This window comes from Entelurus aequoreus, linkage group LG20 (genome assembly GCF_033978785.1).
Source record: "Entelurus aequoreus isolate RoL-2023_Sb linkage group LG20, RoL_Eaeq_v1.1, whole genome shotgun sequence".
Classification (NCBI taxonomy): Eukaryota; Metazoa; Chordata; class Actinopteri; order Syngnathiformes; family Syngnathidae; genus Entelurus; species Entelurus aequoreus.
Window position 1 is genome coordinate 23,740,154 of NC_084750.1, and position 18,106 is coordinate 23,758,259.

The 18,106-nt window shown below is 36.3% G+C and overlaps 1 protein-coding gene across 1 annotated transcript in view; it reads left to right on the forward strand.

Annotated features, from left to right (window-relative positions):
- Positions 1-14,428, forward strand: part of LOC133636411 (thrombospondin type-1 domain-containing protein 4-like) — a gene marked incomplete at its 5' end in the record, with an annotated part of 128,602 nt that extends 114,174 nt beyond the window's left edge. Inside the window, 2 exons of the mRNA XM_062030403.1 lie at positions 7,191-7,338; positions 9,626-14,428. Of these exons, the coding sequence (XP_061886387.1) occupies positions 7,191-7,338; positions 9,626-9,756 (279 nt within the window). The remainder of the gene's footprint in view (positions 1-7,190; positions 7,339-9,625) is intronic.
- Positions 14,429-18,106: the final 3,678 nt, after the last annotated feature.

The window sequence follows — 18,106 nt, forward strand, 5'->3', positions numbered from 1 at the left end:
TGCAGTATTCTATCCAATCCAATCCAATCCACTATATTTATATAGCACATTTACACAACAAGAATGTTTCCAAAGTGCTGCACAGCCATGTTAAAAACAATATTAAAAACAATATTAAAAACAATATTATGCTACACCAATGACTGAATAAAAACAAGAGAAATCATGTCAGTCCTAGTTTTCTTGCCCCCAACTAATATCAGTCAAAATGTCCATCAAGTCTTCTTACTGAATATATATTTCAGTTTTCTTCTGGTGCGTGTGTGTGAAGTTGGCCCCCCTTATAATGGAAAATATTATAATACTAGTTTTATGTTGTTATTAATTATATAGGTTTTATGTTAAAATTTTATAGTTTTTATGTTATTAACTTTTATAGTTTTTATGGTATTACTATTGTACTTTTTATGTTATTAATCATTATATTTGTTATATTATTAACATGTTATTATTCATAACCATGCTATGTTTGTGCTGGTATGTGCTGTTTAACTATTATAGTTGTTTTTTTTAACGTTTTATCGTTTTAATGTTATCAACGTTTCATAGTTTTTATGATATTAACTATATAGGTTTAATGTTATTAAGGTTTTATAGTTTTTATGTTATTAACATTTTTAAGTTTTTATGTTAATTATATAGGTTTTATGTTATTAACGTTTTATAGTTTTTATGTTAACGTTTTATAGGTTTTATGTTATTAACTATATAGGTTTTATGTTATTAACGTTTTATAGTTTTTACGTTATTAACTTTTTATAGTTTCTATGTTATTAACTATATATGTTTTATGTTATTAACATTTTGTAGATTTTATGTTATTAACGTTTTATAGTTTTTATATTAACTATATAGGTTTTATGTTAACATTTTATAGTTTTTATGTTATTAACGTTTTATAGTTTTTAATGTTAACATTTGATAGTTTTTATGTTATTAATTATATACGTTTTATGTTATTAACATTTTATAGTTTTTATGTTATTAACGTTTTATAGTTTTTATGTTATTAACCATATAGGTTGTATGTTATTAACATTTTATAGTTTTTATGTTAATGTTTTATAGTTTTTATGTTATTAACTTTATAGGTTTTATGTTATTGACGTTTTATAGTTTTTATGTTATTAACTATATAGGTTTTATGTTATTAACATTTTATAGTTTTTATGTTATTAACTTTTTATAGTTTCTATGTTATTAACTATATATGTTTTATGTTATTAACATTTTGTAGGTTTTATGTTATTAGCGTTTTATAGTTTTTATATTAACTATATAGGTTTTATTTTAACATTTTAGAGTTTTTATGTTATTAACGTTTTATAGTTTTTAATGTTATTAACATTTTATAGTTTTTATGTTATTAACTATATACGTTTTATGTTATTAACATTTTATAGTTTTTATGTTATTAACTATATAGATTTTATGTCATTAACATTTTATAGTTTTTATGTTAACGTTTTATAGTTTTTATGTTATTAACTTTATAGGTTTTATGTTATTGACGTTTTATAGTGTTTGTTATTAACTATATAGGTTTCATGTTAACATTTTATAGTTCTTATGTTAACGTTTTATAGTTTTTATGTTATTAACTTTTATAGTTTTTATGGTATTACTATTGTACTTTTTATGTTATTAATTATTATATTTGTTATATTATTAACATGTTATTATTCATAACCATGCTATGTTTGTGCTGGTATGTGCTGTTTAACTATTATAGTTTTTATGTTAACGTTTTATCGTTTTAATGTTATCAACGTTTCATAGTTTTTATGATATTAACTATATAGGTTTAATGTTATTAATGTTTTATAGTTTTTATGTTATTAACATTTTAAAGTTTTTATGTTAATTATATAGGTTTTATGTTATTAACGTTTTATAGTTTTTATGTTAACATTTTATAGGTTTTATGTTATTAACATTTTATAGTTTTTATGTTATTAACTTTTTATAGTTTCTATGTTATTATCTATATATTTTTTATGTTAACATTTTGTAGGTTTTATGTTATTAACGTTTTATAGTTTTTATATTAACTAACTAACTATAGTTCCGGGTCACCCTTGGGCAAGGTGTAGCACCCGAATGCCCCGAATGCCCCCCCCATCAGGGTTACGATACCCCCCATGAACTACACTAAAAGAGGATGCGTTACCCGGCCCGGAGGAAGCCCGGGGCCCTCCTCCGGAGCTAGGCCCGGAGGTAGGGCTCGTCAGCGAGCGCCTGGTGGCCGGGCTTGCCACGGAGCCCGGCCGGGCACAGCCCGAAGAAGCTACGTGGACACGCCATCTTCTCTGCCACGTGGGCCCACCACCCGCGGTCGGAACCAGTGGGGTCGGGTGCGCTGCCAAGTGGATGGCGGTGAAAGTGGAGGCTCCGGACGGACCAATTCGGGACAGCAGAGGCTGACTTTCGGGACGTGGAACGTCTCTACGCTGGTGGGGAAGGAGCCTGAGCTGGTGCGAGAGGTGGAGCGCTACCGGTTGGATCTGGTGGGGCTTACCTCTACGCATAGCAAGGGCTCTGAAACCACACTCCTGGACAAGGGATGGACCTTGTTCACTTCTGGAGTTGCTCAGGGTGTGAGGGCACAGGCGGGTGTGGGGATACTCACGAGTCCCCGGCTGAGTGCCTGTACGTTGGAGTTCACCCCAGTGGACAAGAGGGTCGCCTCCCTTCGCCTTAGGGTTGGAGGGGGGAAAACTCTGACTGTTGTTTGTGCATACGCACCAAACAGGAGTTCAGAGTATTCAGCCTTCTTGGATACCTTGCATGGGGTCCTGTATGGGGCGCCGGCAGGGGATTCCATAGTCTTGCTGGGGGACTTCAACGCGCACGTGGGCAATGACAGTGATACTTGGACTGGCGTGATTGGGAGGAACGGTCTCCCTGATCTGAACCTGAGTGGTGGATTGTTATTGGACTTCTGTGCTAGTCACGGACTTGCGATAACAAACACCATGTTCAAGCATAAGGATGCTCATAGGTGTACCTGGTACCAGAGCACCCTAGGCCAAAGATCAATGATCGATTTTGTAATCGTATCAGCTGATCTGAGGCCGTATGTTTTGGACACTCGGGTGAAGAGAGGGGCTGAACTGTCAACTGATCACCATCTGGTGGTGAGTTGGGTTAGATGGCGGGGGAAACCTCTGGACAGACCTGGCAAACCCAAGCGTGTAGTGCGGGTGAACTGGGAACGTTTGGAGGAGTCCTCTGTCCGGAAGGACTTCAACTCACACCTCCGGCGGGACTTCTCTGCCATCCCTGTGGAGGTTGGGGACATTGAACAGGAATGGGCAATGTTCAAAGCCTCTATTGCTAAAGCTGCAGATGCGAGCTGTGGCCAGAAGGTCTTAGGTGCCTCAAGGGGCGGTAACCCTCGAACACCCTGGTGGACAGTGGTGGTCAGGGAAGCCGTCCGACTGAAGAAGGAGTCCTACCGGGGTATGTTATCCCAGGGGACTCCGGAGGCAGTTGCAAGGTACCGGCGGGCCCGAAGGGCAGCGGCCGTGGCTGTGGACGAGGCTAAGCAGAGGGTGTGGGAGCAGTTCGGGGAATCCATGGAGAAGGACTATCGGGCGGCACCAAAGCTGTTCTGGAAGACCATACGGCACCTCAGGAGGGGGAAGCAGGGAACCATCCAAGCTGTGTACGGCAAGGATGGGACTTTGCTGACTTCAAGTGAGGAAGTCGTGGGGCGTTGGAAAGAGCACTTTGAGGAACTCCTGAACCCAAATACATCAGACACACCCTCCCTGATAGGAGCAGGGCCTGAGGATGATGGGGGATCGACGTTGATCTCTCGGAGTGAAGTCACTGAGGTAGTTAGACAACTCCACAGTGGCAAAGCTCCGGGGGTTGACGAGATCCGTCCAGAAATGCTGAAGGCTCTGGGTGTTGATGGGCTGTCTTGGTTGATACGCCTTTTCAACATTGCGTGGAAGTCTGGGACAGTGCCGAGGGAGTGGCAGACTGGGGTGGTGGTTCCCCTTTTCAAAAAGGGGGACCAGAGGGTGTGTGCTAACTACAGGGGTATCACACTACTCAGCCTCCCTGGGAAAGTTTACGCCAAGGTACTGGAAAGGAGGGTCCGGCCGATAGTCGAACCTCAGATTCAAGAGGAGCAATGTGGATTCCGTCCTGGTCGTGGAACAACTGACCAACTCTTTACGCTTGCGGGAATCCTGGAGAGGGCCTGGGAGTATGCCTATCCAGTCTACATGTGTTTTGTGGATTTGGAGAAGGCGTATGACCGCGTCCCTCGGGAGATCTTGTGGGAGGTGCTGAGGGAGTACGGAGTGAGGGGAACCCTGTTGAGGGCCATCCAATCTCTGTACAACCAAAGCGAGAGTTGTGTCCGGGTGCTTGGATGTAAGTCGGATCCGTTTCCAGTGGGGGTTGGTCTCCGCCAGGGCTGCGCTCTGTCACCTATCCTGTTTGTGATTTTCATGGACAGGATTTCTAGGCGGAGTCGTGGCCATGGCGGAGAGGGTATACGTCTCGGGGGGCTAAAGGTTGCGTCACTGCTGTTTGCAGATGATGTGGTCCTGATGGCACCTTCGGTTCGTGACCTTCAGCTCTCACTGGATCGGTTCGCAGCCGAGTGTTCAGCGGCTGGAATGAGGATCAGCATCTCCAAATCTGAGGCCATGGTTCTCAGCAGGAAACCGATGGTTTGTACAGTCCGGGTAGGGGACAGGACTCTGTCCCAGGTGGAGGAGTTTAAGTATCTCGGGGTCTTGTTCACGAGTGAGGGAAAGATGGAGAAGGAAATCAGCCGGAGAATCGGAGCAGCTGGGGCAGTATTGCAGTCTCTCTGCCGCACTGTTGTGACGAAACGGGAGCTGAGCCAGAAGGCAAAGCTCTCGGTCTACCGAGCTATCTACATTCCTACTCTCACCTATGGTCATGAAGTGTGGGTAATGACCGAAAGAATAAGATCGCGGATACAAGCGGCCGAAATGAGTTTCCTCAGAAGGGTGGCTGGCATCTCCCTTAGAGATAGGGTGAGAAGTGCAGTCACCCGAGAGAGACTCGGAGTAGAGCCGCTGCTCCTTCGCTTGGAAAGGAGCCAGCTTAGGTGGTTCGGGCATCTCGTGCGGATGCCTCACGAGCGTCTCCCTAGGGAGGTCCTCGTTGCACGTCCCACTGGGAGGAGGCCCCGCGGCAGACCAAGGACCAGATGGGGGGATTACATCTCCTCTCTGGCCTGGGAACGCTTCGGGATTCCCCAGGAGGAAGTCGCAAATGTTGCTCTGGAGAGGGAAGTCTGGGGGTCTTTGCTGGAGCTGCTGTCCCCGCGACCCGATTCCGGATAAGCGGTTGAAGATGGATGGATGGATATTAACTACATAGGTTTTATGTTAACATTTTATAGTTTTTATGTTATTAACGTTTTATAGTTTTTAATGTCATTAACATTTTATAGTTTTTATGTTATTAACTATATACGTTTTATGTTATTAACATTTTATAGTTTTTATGTTATTAACGTCTTATAGTTTTTATGTTATTAACCATACAGGTTTTATGTTAACATTTTATAGTTTTTATGTTAATGTTTTATAGTTTTTATGTTATTAACTTTATAGGTTTTATGTTATTAACATTTTATAGTTTTTATGTTATTAACTTTTTATAGTTTCTATGTTATTAACTATATATGTTTTATGTTATTAACATTTTGTAGGTTTTATGTTAACGTTTTATAGTTTTTATATTAACTATATAGGTTTTAAGTTAACATTTTATAGTTTTTATGTTATTAACGTTTTATAGTTTTTAATGTTATTAACATTTTATAGTTTTTATGTTATTAACTATGTATGTTTTATGTTATTAACATTTTATAGTTTTTATGTTAACGTTTTATAGTTTTTATGTTATTAACCATATAGGTTGTATGTTATTAATATTTTATAGCTTTTATGTTAATGTTTTATAGTTTTTATGTTATTAACTTTATAGGTTTTATGTTATTAACGTTTTATAGTTTTTATGTTATTAACTATATAGGTTTTATGTTATTAACATTTTATAGTTTTTATGTTATTAAATTTTTATAGTTTCTATGTTATTAACTATATATGTTTTATGTTATTAACATTTTGTAGGTTTTATGTTATTAACGTTTTATAGTTTTTATATTAACTATATAGGTTTTATGTTAACATTTTATAGTTTTTATGTTATTAACGTTTTATAGTTTTTAATGTTATTAACATTTTATAGTTTCTATGTTAACTATATATGTTTTATGTTATTAACATTTTGTAGGTTTTATGTTATTAACGTTTTATAGTTTTTATATTAACTATATAGGTGTTATGTTAACATTTTATAGTTTTTATGTTATTAATGTTTTATAGTTTTTAATGTTATTAACGTTTTATAGTTTTTATGTTATTAACTATATATGTTTTATGTTATTAACATTTTATAGTTTTTATGTTATTAACATTTTATAGTTTTTATGTTATTAACCATATAGGTTGTATGTTATTAACATTTTATAGTTTTTATGTTAATGTTTTATAGTTTTTATGTTATTAACTGTATAGGCTTTATGTTATTGATGTTTTATAGTGTTTATGTTAACTATATAGGTTTTATGTTATTAACATTTTATAGTTTTTATGTTAACGTTTTATAGTTTTTGTGTTATTAACTTTATAGGTTTTATGTTATTGACGTTTTATAGTGTTTATGTTAACTATATAGTTTTTATGTTAACATTTTATAGTTGTTATGTTATTGAAGTTTTATAGTTTTTGTTTTTAACTATATAGGTTTTATGTTATTAACGTTTTATGATTCATAACTATCTCCACCTTGTCACAATCTCCCCAAACTTGTCCCATGAGTCTGTGCTGCAAAAATATGTTGTCCAACTATGATAGTTTTTATGTTATTAACGTGTTACCATTCATAACCGGCCCCACAACATAAAAACTATTCATAGTTCGACCAAAAAAAATTAGCGGCACAAAAGTTTGAGGAGCTTTTGACAAGGTGGGGGGGGACTGGTTATGAATAATAACATAAAAACTATTATGGTTTAACAGTAAAACATGTAGTAGCACAAACAGCAGTGTTATTTTCCTAGTTAATACTTCTTATTAGCATCAGCATCAATGTGCAGCATTAATTGAGCAGGCTTTTGTTGGTGTCAGTGCTCGCGCTCGTGTGGGACGGGTCTCCAGATGAGGGAGGTGCGCTGCCTGACCCCAGACAGGAAGCACGCTCCCAACTGTGACGCCCACGTGAGGCCCGAACAGGAACAAACCTGCAACATCTCACCTTGCAGCCCACACGTCACAGGTGGGTTTGCATGCTAGCACACAACATTAACGCTCATTTCATATGGACACATGTAGGTCCATTCACATACACACAACATGTAAACTGTCTTTCCACATACACACACCTTGTGTAGACGTGTGTAGGTCCATTCATGTACACGTCTTATAAATAACTGTTCAGTCATATTCATACACACACACACGATGTAAACATCTTTGTCCTTTTGTGTGTCCATTCACGTATTCGTGTTTACTTTTGTGTGTCCATCCACACGCGTTCATTCACACACACACCTGATCTAAACCGTTGTTTTTATTCTCACATGCATAATGTAAATTGCTGTTGTCTATTCACGCACACAATATTTTGTCTATTCTTACTCACATAATGGAAACGTCTTGCTAACATTCCCACACACATAATGTAAATGTACTGTATGTCCATTCACATTAGGAAACTATACTGTATGTCCATACACATATTGTAAATATACTGTGGGTCCATTCACATACACTTATTGTAAATATTCTGTATGTACCTTCACATACACGTATTGTGTATATATACTGTATGTCCATTCACATACACTTCTTGTAAATATACTGTATGTCCATTCACATACACAAATTGTGTATATACAATGTATGTCCATTCACATACACATACTGTACATTGTAAAATATACTGTATGTCCATTTGCACACACATATTGTAAATATACTGTATGTCCATTCACATATCACATTTATTGTGCACATTGTGTTATTCACATACATAAACTTATATTGTAAATATACTGTATGTCCAGTCACATATACATATTTTAAATATACCGTATGTCCATTTACATACAGATTGATTGTAAGTATACTTTTTTAGTTCACATACGCATATTGTTTATGTACTGTATGTCCATTCACATATATGTAAATATACGAAATGTCCATTCACATACGCATTGTTTTTATACTGTATGTTTATTCACATATATTGTATTTCCATTCACATATTCATTTATTATATACTGTATAGGCATTTAAATATATTGTAAATATACTGTATGTCCTTTCACATACGCATATTTTATCTATAATGTATGTCCATTCACAAACACATATATTGTAAATATACTGTTTTTACATTCACATACAAATATTGTAAATATACTGTATGCCCATTCACATACATATATATTGTAAGTATACTGTATGTCCATTCACATACACATATATTGTAAATATACTGTATGTCCATTCACATAAACATATATTGTAAATATACGTGTTATGTCCATTTGCATATATTGTAGATATACTGTATATCCATTCACATATGCATTGTTTACATACTGAACGTCCAGTCACATATATTTTAAATATACTGTATGTGCATTCACATACACACATTGTAAATATACTGTATGTCATTTTTCCTACACATATTGTAACCATACTGTATGTCCGTTTACATGCACATATGTTGTAAATGTACTGTTTTTCTATCCACAAAGCCATATTGTAAATGTACTGTATGTCCATTCAACATCCACATACATTGTGAATATACTGTTTGTACATTCACATACTGTGAAGGCACTGTTTGTCCATTCACATACACATATATTGTGAATACACTGTCCATTCACAAACAGGTATTGTAAATGTACATTGATTATATACTGTTTAGGCATTTATTTATATTGTAAATCTATTGTATGTCAATTCACATATGCATATTTTAACTACAATATACTGTATGTCCATTCACATGCACATATATTGGAAATATACTGTTTTGACTGTTTTTCCATTCACATACAATTACTGTATATGTGTATGTATATATGCATACACATATTGGAAATTTACTGTATGTCTGTCTATTCACATACACATATTGTGAATATACTGTATGTCCATTCACATATATTTTAAATATACTGTTTGTCCATCCACATACACATATTGTAAATGTATTGTATGTCCATTCACATACACATGTAGTGTGAACATCTACGTGTTTACGTATACGGTACACAAAATGTAAAGATCTGTCTGTCCTTTCACTTACGAACATAATGTAAACATATTTCTGTCTATTTACAAACGCAGAAAGTTGTCACGATATCAAAATGTTAGTAATCGATACGATACACTTCAACGCAAATGTAAACATGTGTCTCCCTCCACATACTCGCATCACCTTGACAACTGCTCGTCCATTCACGCGCACTCACACACACACACACTGCTTAGTTGTCTGTCCATTCACGCACAGTGTACATATTCCTTGTCGCCCCGACCAGACGAGAACTGCAGGGACCGCCGGCACAACTGCGTGATGGTGGTGCAGGCCCGCCTCTGCGTCTACTCCTACTACAAGAGCGTGTGCTGCGCCTCGTGCACGCACAGCGCCCAGCGGGCAAAGAGACACTGACCGGGGGGTCAAAGGTCGCGCGGGGCAGAGTAGAGAGCGCCTGTCTCGCATTCAGTCCCTCTCTTCCAGGTGTGAACATTTTTTACAGCGTGTCAGGTGAGACCCGACCTCCTTCCTCATCGCTTTCGAGAGAGTCCTCCTCACCTCCCGGGATCTCACAGGGGGAGGCGTGTCACGCACACCAGGGGGTGGGACTCTTGGGGCACTGAACGATTCCTGGGGTGACGATTCGATTCAACACAAGTCTTGATTCAAACCGATTCGCTCAATGTATTATCCCAATGCTTTTTTTCACCAAGTGCAACCTCAAAAAGCACTTTTCTCTCCAAGTACCACCATAATGACCAACATCAAAATACGGTAGCATAGTGGGCCTAAGTAATCATCAAAAACAAGGTAATTATATTTAGTATTTTTGGCCACACATTTTGAACAGCAACACTGTGTTTGAATATTTAAATAAGTGACTCTTTGGCTACCACTAGTTTGAGAATCACTGTATTCTTTGGTATAGTAATTATAATGAATTAGAGTAAAGTAAAGTTAGAAAAGCTCATTCTGGTTGCACTGAGATGCCTACAAATGTATTTTTAAAAATAGATTTTTAGTTTAAATATATATTTTTCGAAAACGATGAATCGATTTAGAATCGGGCTGAATAAGAATCGCAATTCAAATGCACACCACTCACTCTGACACGAGGCACAAAGTGTGCGCAAGGACCTAGCGGACTAGGTCTAGAGTACTGTAGGTACAGTATTCCTTCATTCAGCCACATTGGCTTGACGCTCGACGACTCTCGATGTTTGTTTGCCAAAAAGAAAAAATTTCCCTTCGCCGTAAGTTCAGTACAGTTTGTTCAAAACCACCGTAGTACAGTAATGTGGTGAGTGTGGCAGGAAGTGACCAAATATAGGCAGAAGGAAGCAGGATATAAACACACAACACATGAATTACATAGAGTAGTTAGAGTGTGATAATAATTACACTATTATAAGTCTACAGCAGGGGTGTCCAAAGTGCGGCCCGAGCTCATTTTCTTATCGTCCCGCGGGTATAGATGGGTAGTGTTCACATTAACGGTAGCAATTTTTGGTACTTTAGTGTGTGTTAATAAATATAAATTGTTTTTGATTTTTTTTTTAAATCACATTTTTATTGTAACATTTAAAAATGAGCTGATAATGACAACTCTTGTCCAGTTGTTACATCTTGTTTTATTATCATTTGCAAGTATGACATGAAGTTGTAAATACAGTTGCAAGTCCAAGACGTTAGATGGCAGTAGTGTATAGTTTATGGTGTGTTGTTTTTTTTGTTGCGCCTTACAAAGTGTTAATACTGTAAGTATTGGGATTATCACGCGCCAGCTGTTTGATTGTCTTAGTTGTAGTTTTCATTAATAAAATGTAAAACCGCCATGTAAAATCGCTAATGCTAATCAATAGCAAAGCCAATGAGTATTAGCATCAAGCCAGCGCGTTTTTTTTTGGAAATGTGGAACTTTACTCACGTTGAGATTTGCAACAAGTTTGGCGGAGTCCGCTCTCAGTGCTGCTGGAGTGATCGCCAAGTGGCACCGTTGGATTTTACGTCAACCGGTGCCCGGTAGGACCGGCGGGATTCGGTCAGTGCCCAAAAAAAAAGTACCGGATTTGGAACCCATCCCTACAATTGAAAAATATTACAAAGGAAAGGCATACAAAGTGGAATAAAAGAGCAAACAGCTGAAATGTAACGAGAAAAAGTCGCAGTGTTGACTTTAATAACACAAAGCTGTTTTTACATTTAAAACTGGTATAAAAACGTATAATCTGATCTGAAGTTGCAAGTAAAAATCATATATATTGATATATGACTCATTTCCAACACTTTTATGAGTGAGCCTTTATCATGAACTTGTTCAAAAATTAATAATGAATCAAAATCAAGGTTATGAATTATTGACATATTGAAAGCTCCGATTACTTCGCATCAAATATTCCACTTTGAGCATTTAGGGGGGTATTGGATATGTTGTGTTTTTGCCATAAAAAACAGGTTTTCTTTAACAAAAAGGGCATAAACCAGGGGTGTCAAAAATGGTGTGGACAAAAATCTACCCCCAAGTGGGCCGGACTGGTATAATCACGGCGCGATAACTTAAAAACAAAGACAACTTCAGATTGTTTTCTTTGTTTAAAAATAGAACGAGCACATTCTGAAAATGTGCAAATCATAATGTTGTTGGGGTTTTTTTTTTACACTTACATGTTTCGGTTAATAGTATTCTATCTTTATTTGTCTTAAATTATGTGATAATGTTCATCAGTCAACTCATTGATGTTAATTTTCAATCTATCAAGATAAAAAAGATAATATCAAAATAAAATTACAAGATGTTATTTATGTACTGTATTTTTCGGAGTATAAGTCGCACCGGCCAAAAATGCATAATAAAGAAGGAAAAAAACATATAAGTCGCACTGGAGTATAAGTCGCATTTTTTTGGGGAAATGTATTTGATAAAACCCAACACCAAGAATAGACATTTGAAAGGCAATTTAAAATAAATAAAGAATAGTGAACAACAGGCTGAATAAGTGTACGTTTTATGAGGCATAAATAACCAACTGAGAACGTGCCTGGTATGTTAACGTAACATATTATGGTAAGAGTCATTCAAATAACTATAACATATAGAACATGCTATACGTTTACCAAACAATCTGTCACTCCTAATCGCTAAATCCCATGAAATCTTATACGTCTAGTCTCTTACGTGAATGAGCTAAATAATATTATTTGATATTTTACGGTAATGTGTTGATAATTTCACACATAGAGAATAAGTCGCACCCCCGGCCAAACTTATAGTCCGAAAAATACGGTAGTTATGTATTTTTGTTTTACACATGTAGCATCATCTACAAAGAATTGCTATTGCGACATCTAGTGGACAGATTTAGAACAGCAGTTTCTCTCATTCAAAAATTTTGGCTCGTTTTTATACTTTGCAAATTCATCCCGCGGGCCGGGTAAAACCTGTTCGCGGGCCGTACGTTTGACACCCCTGGCATAAACCATTAAAAAATAATTCAAGTGGTGTCACTGGGTAGATCTGATGTTGATCTATAGATATAGTAATGTTGAAAGTTAAAAAGGACTTCATTGACTGGGACTCGTTTGGGTCCATGGGACCTTTACAGTCACCTAAATTGAGGGGAGCCCCAAATGATTACAATAAATATTGTAGTCGTTTTGGAAATGATAAATATCAAAGTGACCCCTGCGTGCTTTCATTTGTCAGTTTTGGACACCCCTGTTCTGCTTCATGTTCCACCCCTTTAAGGGGAACTGCACCTTTCTTCTTCTTTTTTTGCCTATCGTTCACAATTATAATGCAATACAATAGCACACGTCTTTTTTTTTTTTAGGATTTTAAAGATGGTAAAAAAAACGCTTGATAGATGTGACTAATGGAAGTTAGTGTTGTAGCCTTCAAAGTCGCCTCCATTAAAGTTGTATATACACACTGCAAGTATATATATGATGTAGTAACACACACCTTCATAACAATATGTAACATGTTCAATATTTACCGTATTTTGATCATTTTAATCATTTCTTCCGCGCATTGATTTTTTTTTCCACAGCAGCGCACTTCCGACTCCCGGGAACCATTTGTGTTCCTACTTCCGGAATCAAACATGCGTGTGTTTTCTAATCATGGCAGACTTGCTAACAGACAACAAAGACGACTATTTTTGGATAAATTATTATCTACAACCTAGCTAAGTATACTGCTGCTTATAGAAGCCAGCACAAAGGAAGAGTGAGACGTTGGAGCAGACCGAAGCCGAGAGAGGGGGATGAAAGCGACTTTGACGCTATAAATATGGAAGCCAAGCTATTTCGACATAAATGGATTGCTTACCCAAAATGAACAGGAAACATCCCCAGCTAGGTGGACCAGACAAACAACTGTCTATGGCAGGGGGCCCCAAACTACCGGATCCGGACCGCCAGCGTTCAAAATCCGGCCCACGGGAAGTCCCAAGTTAAAAAAAAGATCATTATAATTTAATTTTTTAATCTGTCATTTCGAATCCATTTTCTACCACTTGTTACTCTCGGTGTCTCCTAGCTGCTCAGACAAACCATATTGTCTAAAAATGCATTTTCCCATCGATAACGTGACATCATCATGCTTGGAATAAATAAATAAAAATGTAAAAAATATATATATATACAGAACCGCCCCCGGCCAAATTTTTTAACCCAATTCGGCCCCCGAGTCAAAAAGTTTGGGGACCCATGGTCTATGGAATGAGTCACTTTAATATCGGCCACGCCACACTTTGCTTTTTCGACATAAATGGAGTGCTTCTCCAAATAAACCGGAAAATATGTCCTCGGCCAGCTGGACCAGACAAACAACTGTCTGTGGCAGGGTTCTCCAAACTACGATCTACTACAGATCCGGCCCGCCAGCATCCAAAATCAGGCCCGCGGGAAGTCCCAAGTTTAAAAAAAAAAAAGTTTTATTTTGTTATTATTCTTTTTTTAAATCTATCATTTTGAATCCATTTTCTACCGCTTGTTACTCTCGGTGTCTCCTAGCCTCTCAGGCAAATCATATTGTTTAAAAATGCATTTTCCCATTGATAACGTGACATCATCGCGCTCTGAATATATATATATATATATATATATATATATATATATATATATATATATATATATATATATATATATATATATATATATATATATATATATATATATATATATATATATACCGTAATTTCCGGACTATAAGCCGCTACTTTTTCCCCTCGTTCTGGTCCCTGCGGCTTATACAAGGGTGCGGCTTATTTACGGCCTGTTCTTCTCCGACACCGACGAAGAGGATTTCGGTGGTTTTAGTACGCAGGAGGAAGACGATGACACAATGATTAAAGACTGACTTTTCATATACCGGTAGGCTGGTTATTTTGATAACGTACAGGCGAGCACTTTGTATTACTTTGCACCGTTGTATTATTTGTACTCTGCACGAATGCTGTTCGCCATGTCAAAGATGTGAAAGTTTGATTGAATGATTAAAAATTTCTTGTTAATAAATGGGACGCTTTGCGTTCCCAAACAGTCATCTCTGTCCCGACAATCCCCTCCGTGGTAGCAGGAACCCCTATATACTACGGTAATTACACATCAAAACCCTGCGGCTTATAGTCGGGTGCGGCTTATATATGGAGCAATCTGTATGTTCCCCTAAATTTAGCTGGTGCGGCTTATAGTCAGGTGCGGCTTATAGTCCGGAAATTACGGTGTATATATATATATATATACAGTGGGGCAAAAAAGTATTTAGTCAGCCACCCATTGATTGTCAATGGGTGGCTGACTAAATACTTTTTTGCCCCACTGTATATATATATATATATGTATATATATATATATATATATATATATATACACAGCCCGGCCCCTGGCCAAATTTTTTTACCCAATTCGGCCCCCGAGTCAAAAAGTTTGGGGACCCCTTGTCTATGGAATGAGTCACTTTAATATCGATCATGATACACGCAGCAAGCCACGCTTTGCTTTTTCGACATAAATGGAGTGCTTACCCAAATAAACCGGAAAATATGTCCCCGCCCAGCTGGACCAAACAAACAACTGTCCGTCGAGTGAGTCACTTTATATGGATCATGATACACGCAGCACACCATGCCTGTTTTTACAACTACACTACATACACTCTCTGGCTAGCTCAGCTGTGTACAAACAAAACATAAAATACTACTTTACAGATACCGTAATATTATTGTTCATCTTTTCCAGTCAGTACAAATTGGTGTTCTATGGCATTGTTTTGTGCATTACAAACTCGCGCAGATGTGGAAGCTAGTTTATCTCTTGCCGTAGTTAGCTTTTTCTCGCTACTGCCGTAGCACGCCCATGTGTTACTACGCTACGAAAATAGTTCCTCAGGGTTCGCTCTTACAATAACAATGTCTCTACAGCTTGGTTATTATACAGGTTACGTAACGTAAATGGAGTGTTGTTGGCGGTTTTTGAATGCATTTTCAAAGTGATTTAGCGGTAGAAATGATTAGCTGCATTGCTAGTTACTTTTTGCATGTCAGAAAGCAACAAAAATGAACAAAAAAACATTTGTTTTCTTGTCATGATGATTGTGAACAATAGGCACAATTCCAAAACAGTGCAGTTCCCCTTTAATGTGAGCCAGACTACAGACATTTCTCTTCATGACGTCACGTTACACCGGCTGTAGGAATAAATACACCATCCATCCATTTCCTACCGCTTGTCCCTCCCGGGGTCGCATTTTGTGAAGCATTGCGCGATCGGCTTGCAGCCTCATCCTAGGGTTCTATTGGGAAATGTGCCAAGTCAGCAACTTTAATTTGAACCCCTTTCAATGGACAAATATTAATATTTATTTTTAGACAGACACCTGCCTCCCCTGACCGCACGTTATTGGTTTGAAGGAAACAATTAGTGGTGTCCCAATACAATATTGATATCAGATATCAGTCCGATATCAGCAAAAAAAAAATGGATGTGATGATACAATACGTGTTTGTATGTAAAATGGGCGATATCATGTGCGATACAAGCAGTCCTGCAGTTGTGCAAAGCATTTAAAATGTCCACAATTTCTTCTATTTTAGTCATCACTTACAAAAGTGAACATGCCAGGCTATTATAGGCGACTAGGAGCTAGCAGCTACACAACAGCTAAGCACACACTAGCACACGAGCTAGACATTCCTTCATTGAACGACATTGCAGTCTAAAAGTATGGAACAATTATAGTTAGTGCATATTACTTACACGTACAAAGTCTCCATAGCAGAAGCGAATTAGAAGGTATCCAGTATCAAACGTGTCCGCATTATTCAACTTAATGCGTCGTGAACTTAACGTCATAATTATCATGACCACCAGGTGTCGCCAAACACAAATGAACACTCCATTTTGAAAATCCCAGATATTTATTGTCATATGACTACATGTTTTTCTCCAAAAATGAATACATTTTAACTAAAAATGTTTGTTTTCCCTTCTAAATGTTATGGAATTTTTTCGGAAGATTCCGACTTTTGATGAAAAAGTTTCATATTTTTTTGTAAGATTTCGATATGTATTTTCCTTAAATAATTATTTTATTAGGATTTATTTAAAAAAAAAAAAAAAACCTTTATAAAAAAAAATATGCCTTTATTTTCCTGAGATTACGATTTTATATTCATAAAAGTTTGATGTTAAAATCATGAATTTTGGTCTTTTTTTCTTGAAAATAAACAACTATTCGAACTTTTGTTTCTCTGAAAAATATTCCTTTTTTGTCAAAAAAGGAGATAATTTTCCTTTTTGTAAGATTAAGACTTTTTTTTATTGATTTTTTTTTTCAATGATTATGACTTTTTAGTAAAATACTTCTTTAAAAAAATACTTTCAACATTTCGACTGCGTCATGAATTTAACGTCATGACCACCAGGTGTCGCCAAAACACAAATTAACACTCCAATTTGAAAATTATTGTCGTAGGACTACATATATTTTTTTCCTCAAATAAATAAACACATTTTTATAAAAATGTCCCCCCCCCCTAAATGTTATGGAACTTTTTCAGAAGATTCAGACTTTTAAAGAAAAAATATAATTTTCTTTTTGTAAGATTTTAATTTGTATTTTCCTTAGAAATCAATATTTTATTTAGATTTTTATAAAACCCTTTATGGAAAAATAGGCTTTTATTTTCCTGAGATTACGACTTTATAGTCATAAAATGTTGACTTTTAAAATCGTGAATTTTGGGAGGGGTTTCAAAAATATAAAACTATTAATTTTTTCTCCAAAAAATGAAACTTTTCTCAGAAAGATATTACCTTTTTTACCAAAAAAAAAAAAAAAAGTTCCTTTTTGTAAGATTAAGACTTTTATATTGAAAAAAAAAACGTCTTCAAATTATTACTTTTTTACTGCAGTTACACAACTATGTAGTAAAATACTTCTTTAAGAAATACTTAAGTCTTTCAACATTTCGACTGCGTCATGAATTTAACGCCATGAATTATCATGACCACCAGATGTCGCCAAAACACAAAGTAACACTCCACTTTGACAAATCCCAGATAATTATTGTCATAGAATAAATAAAATGTTATGGAAAAAAAATTCGGAACATTCCGACTTTTAAAGAAAATATATATTTTGTAAGATTTCGATTTGTATTTTTCTTCAAATAAATATTTTCTTAAAAATTAAAAGAAAAAAAGCTTTAATGGAGAAAAAAAAGCCTTTATTTTCCTGAGATTACGACTTCATATTCAT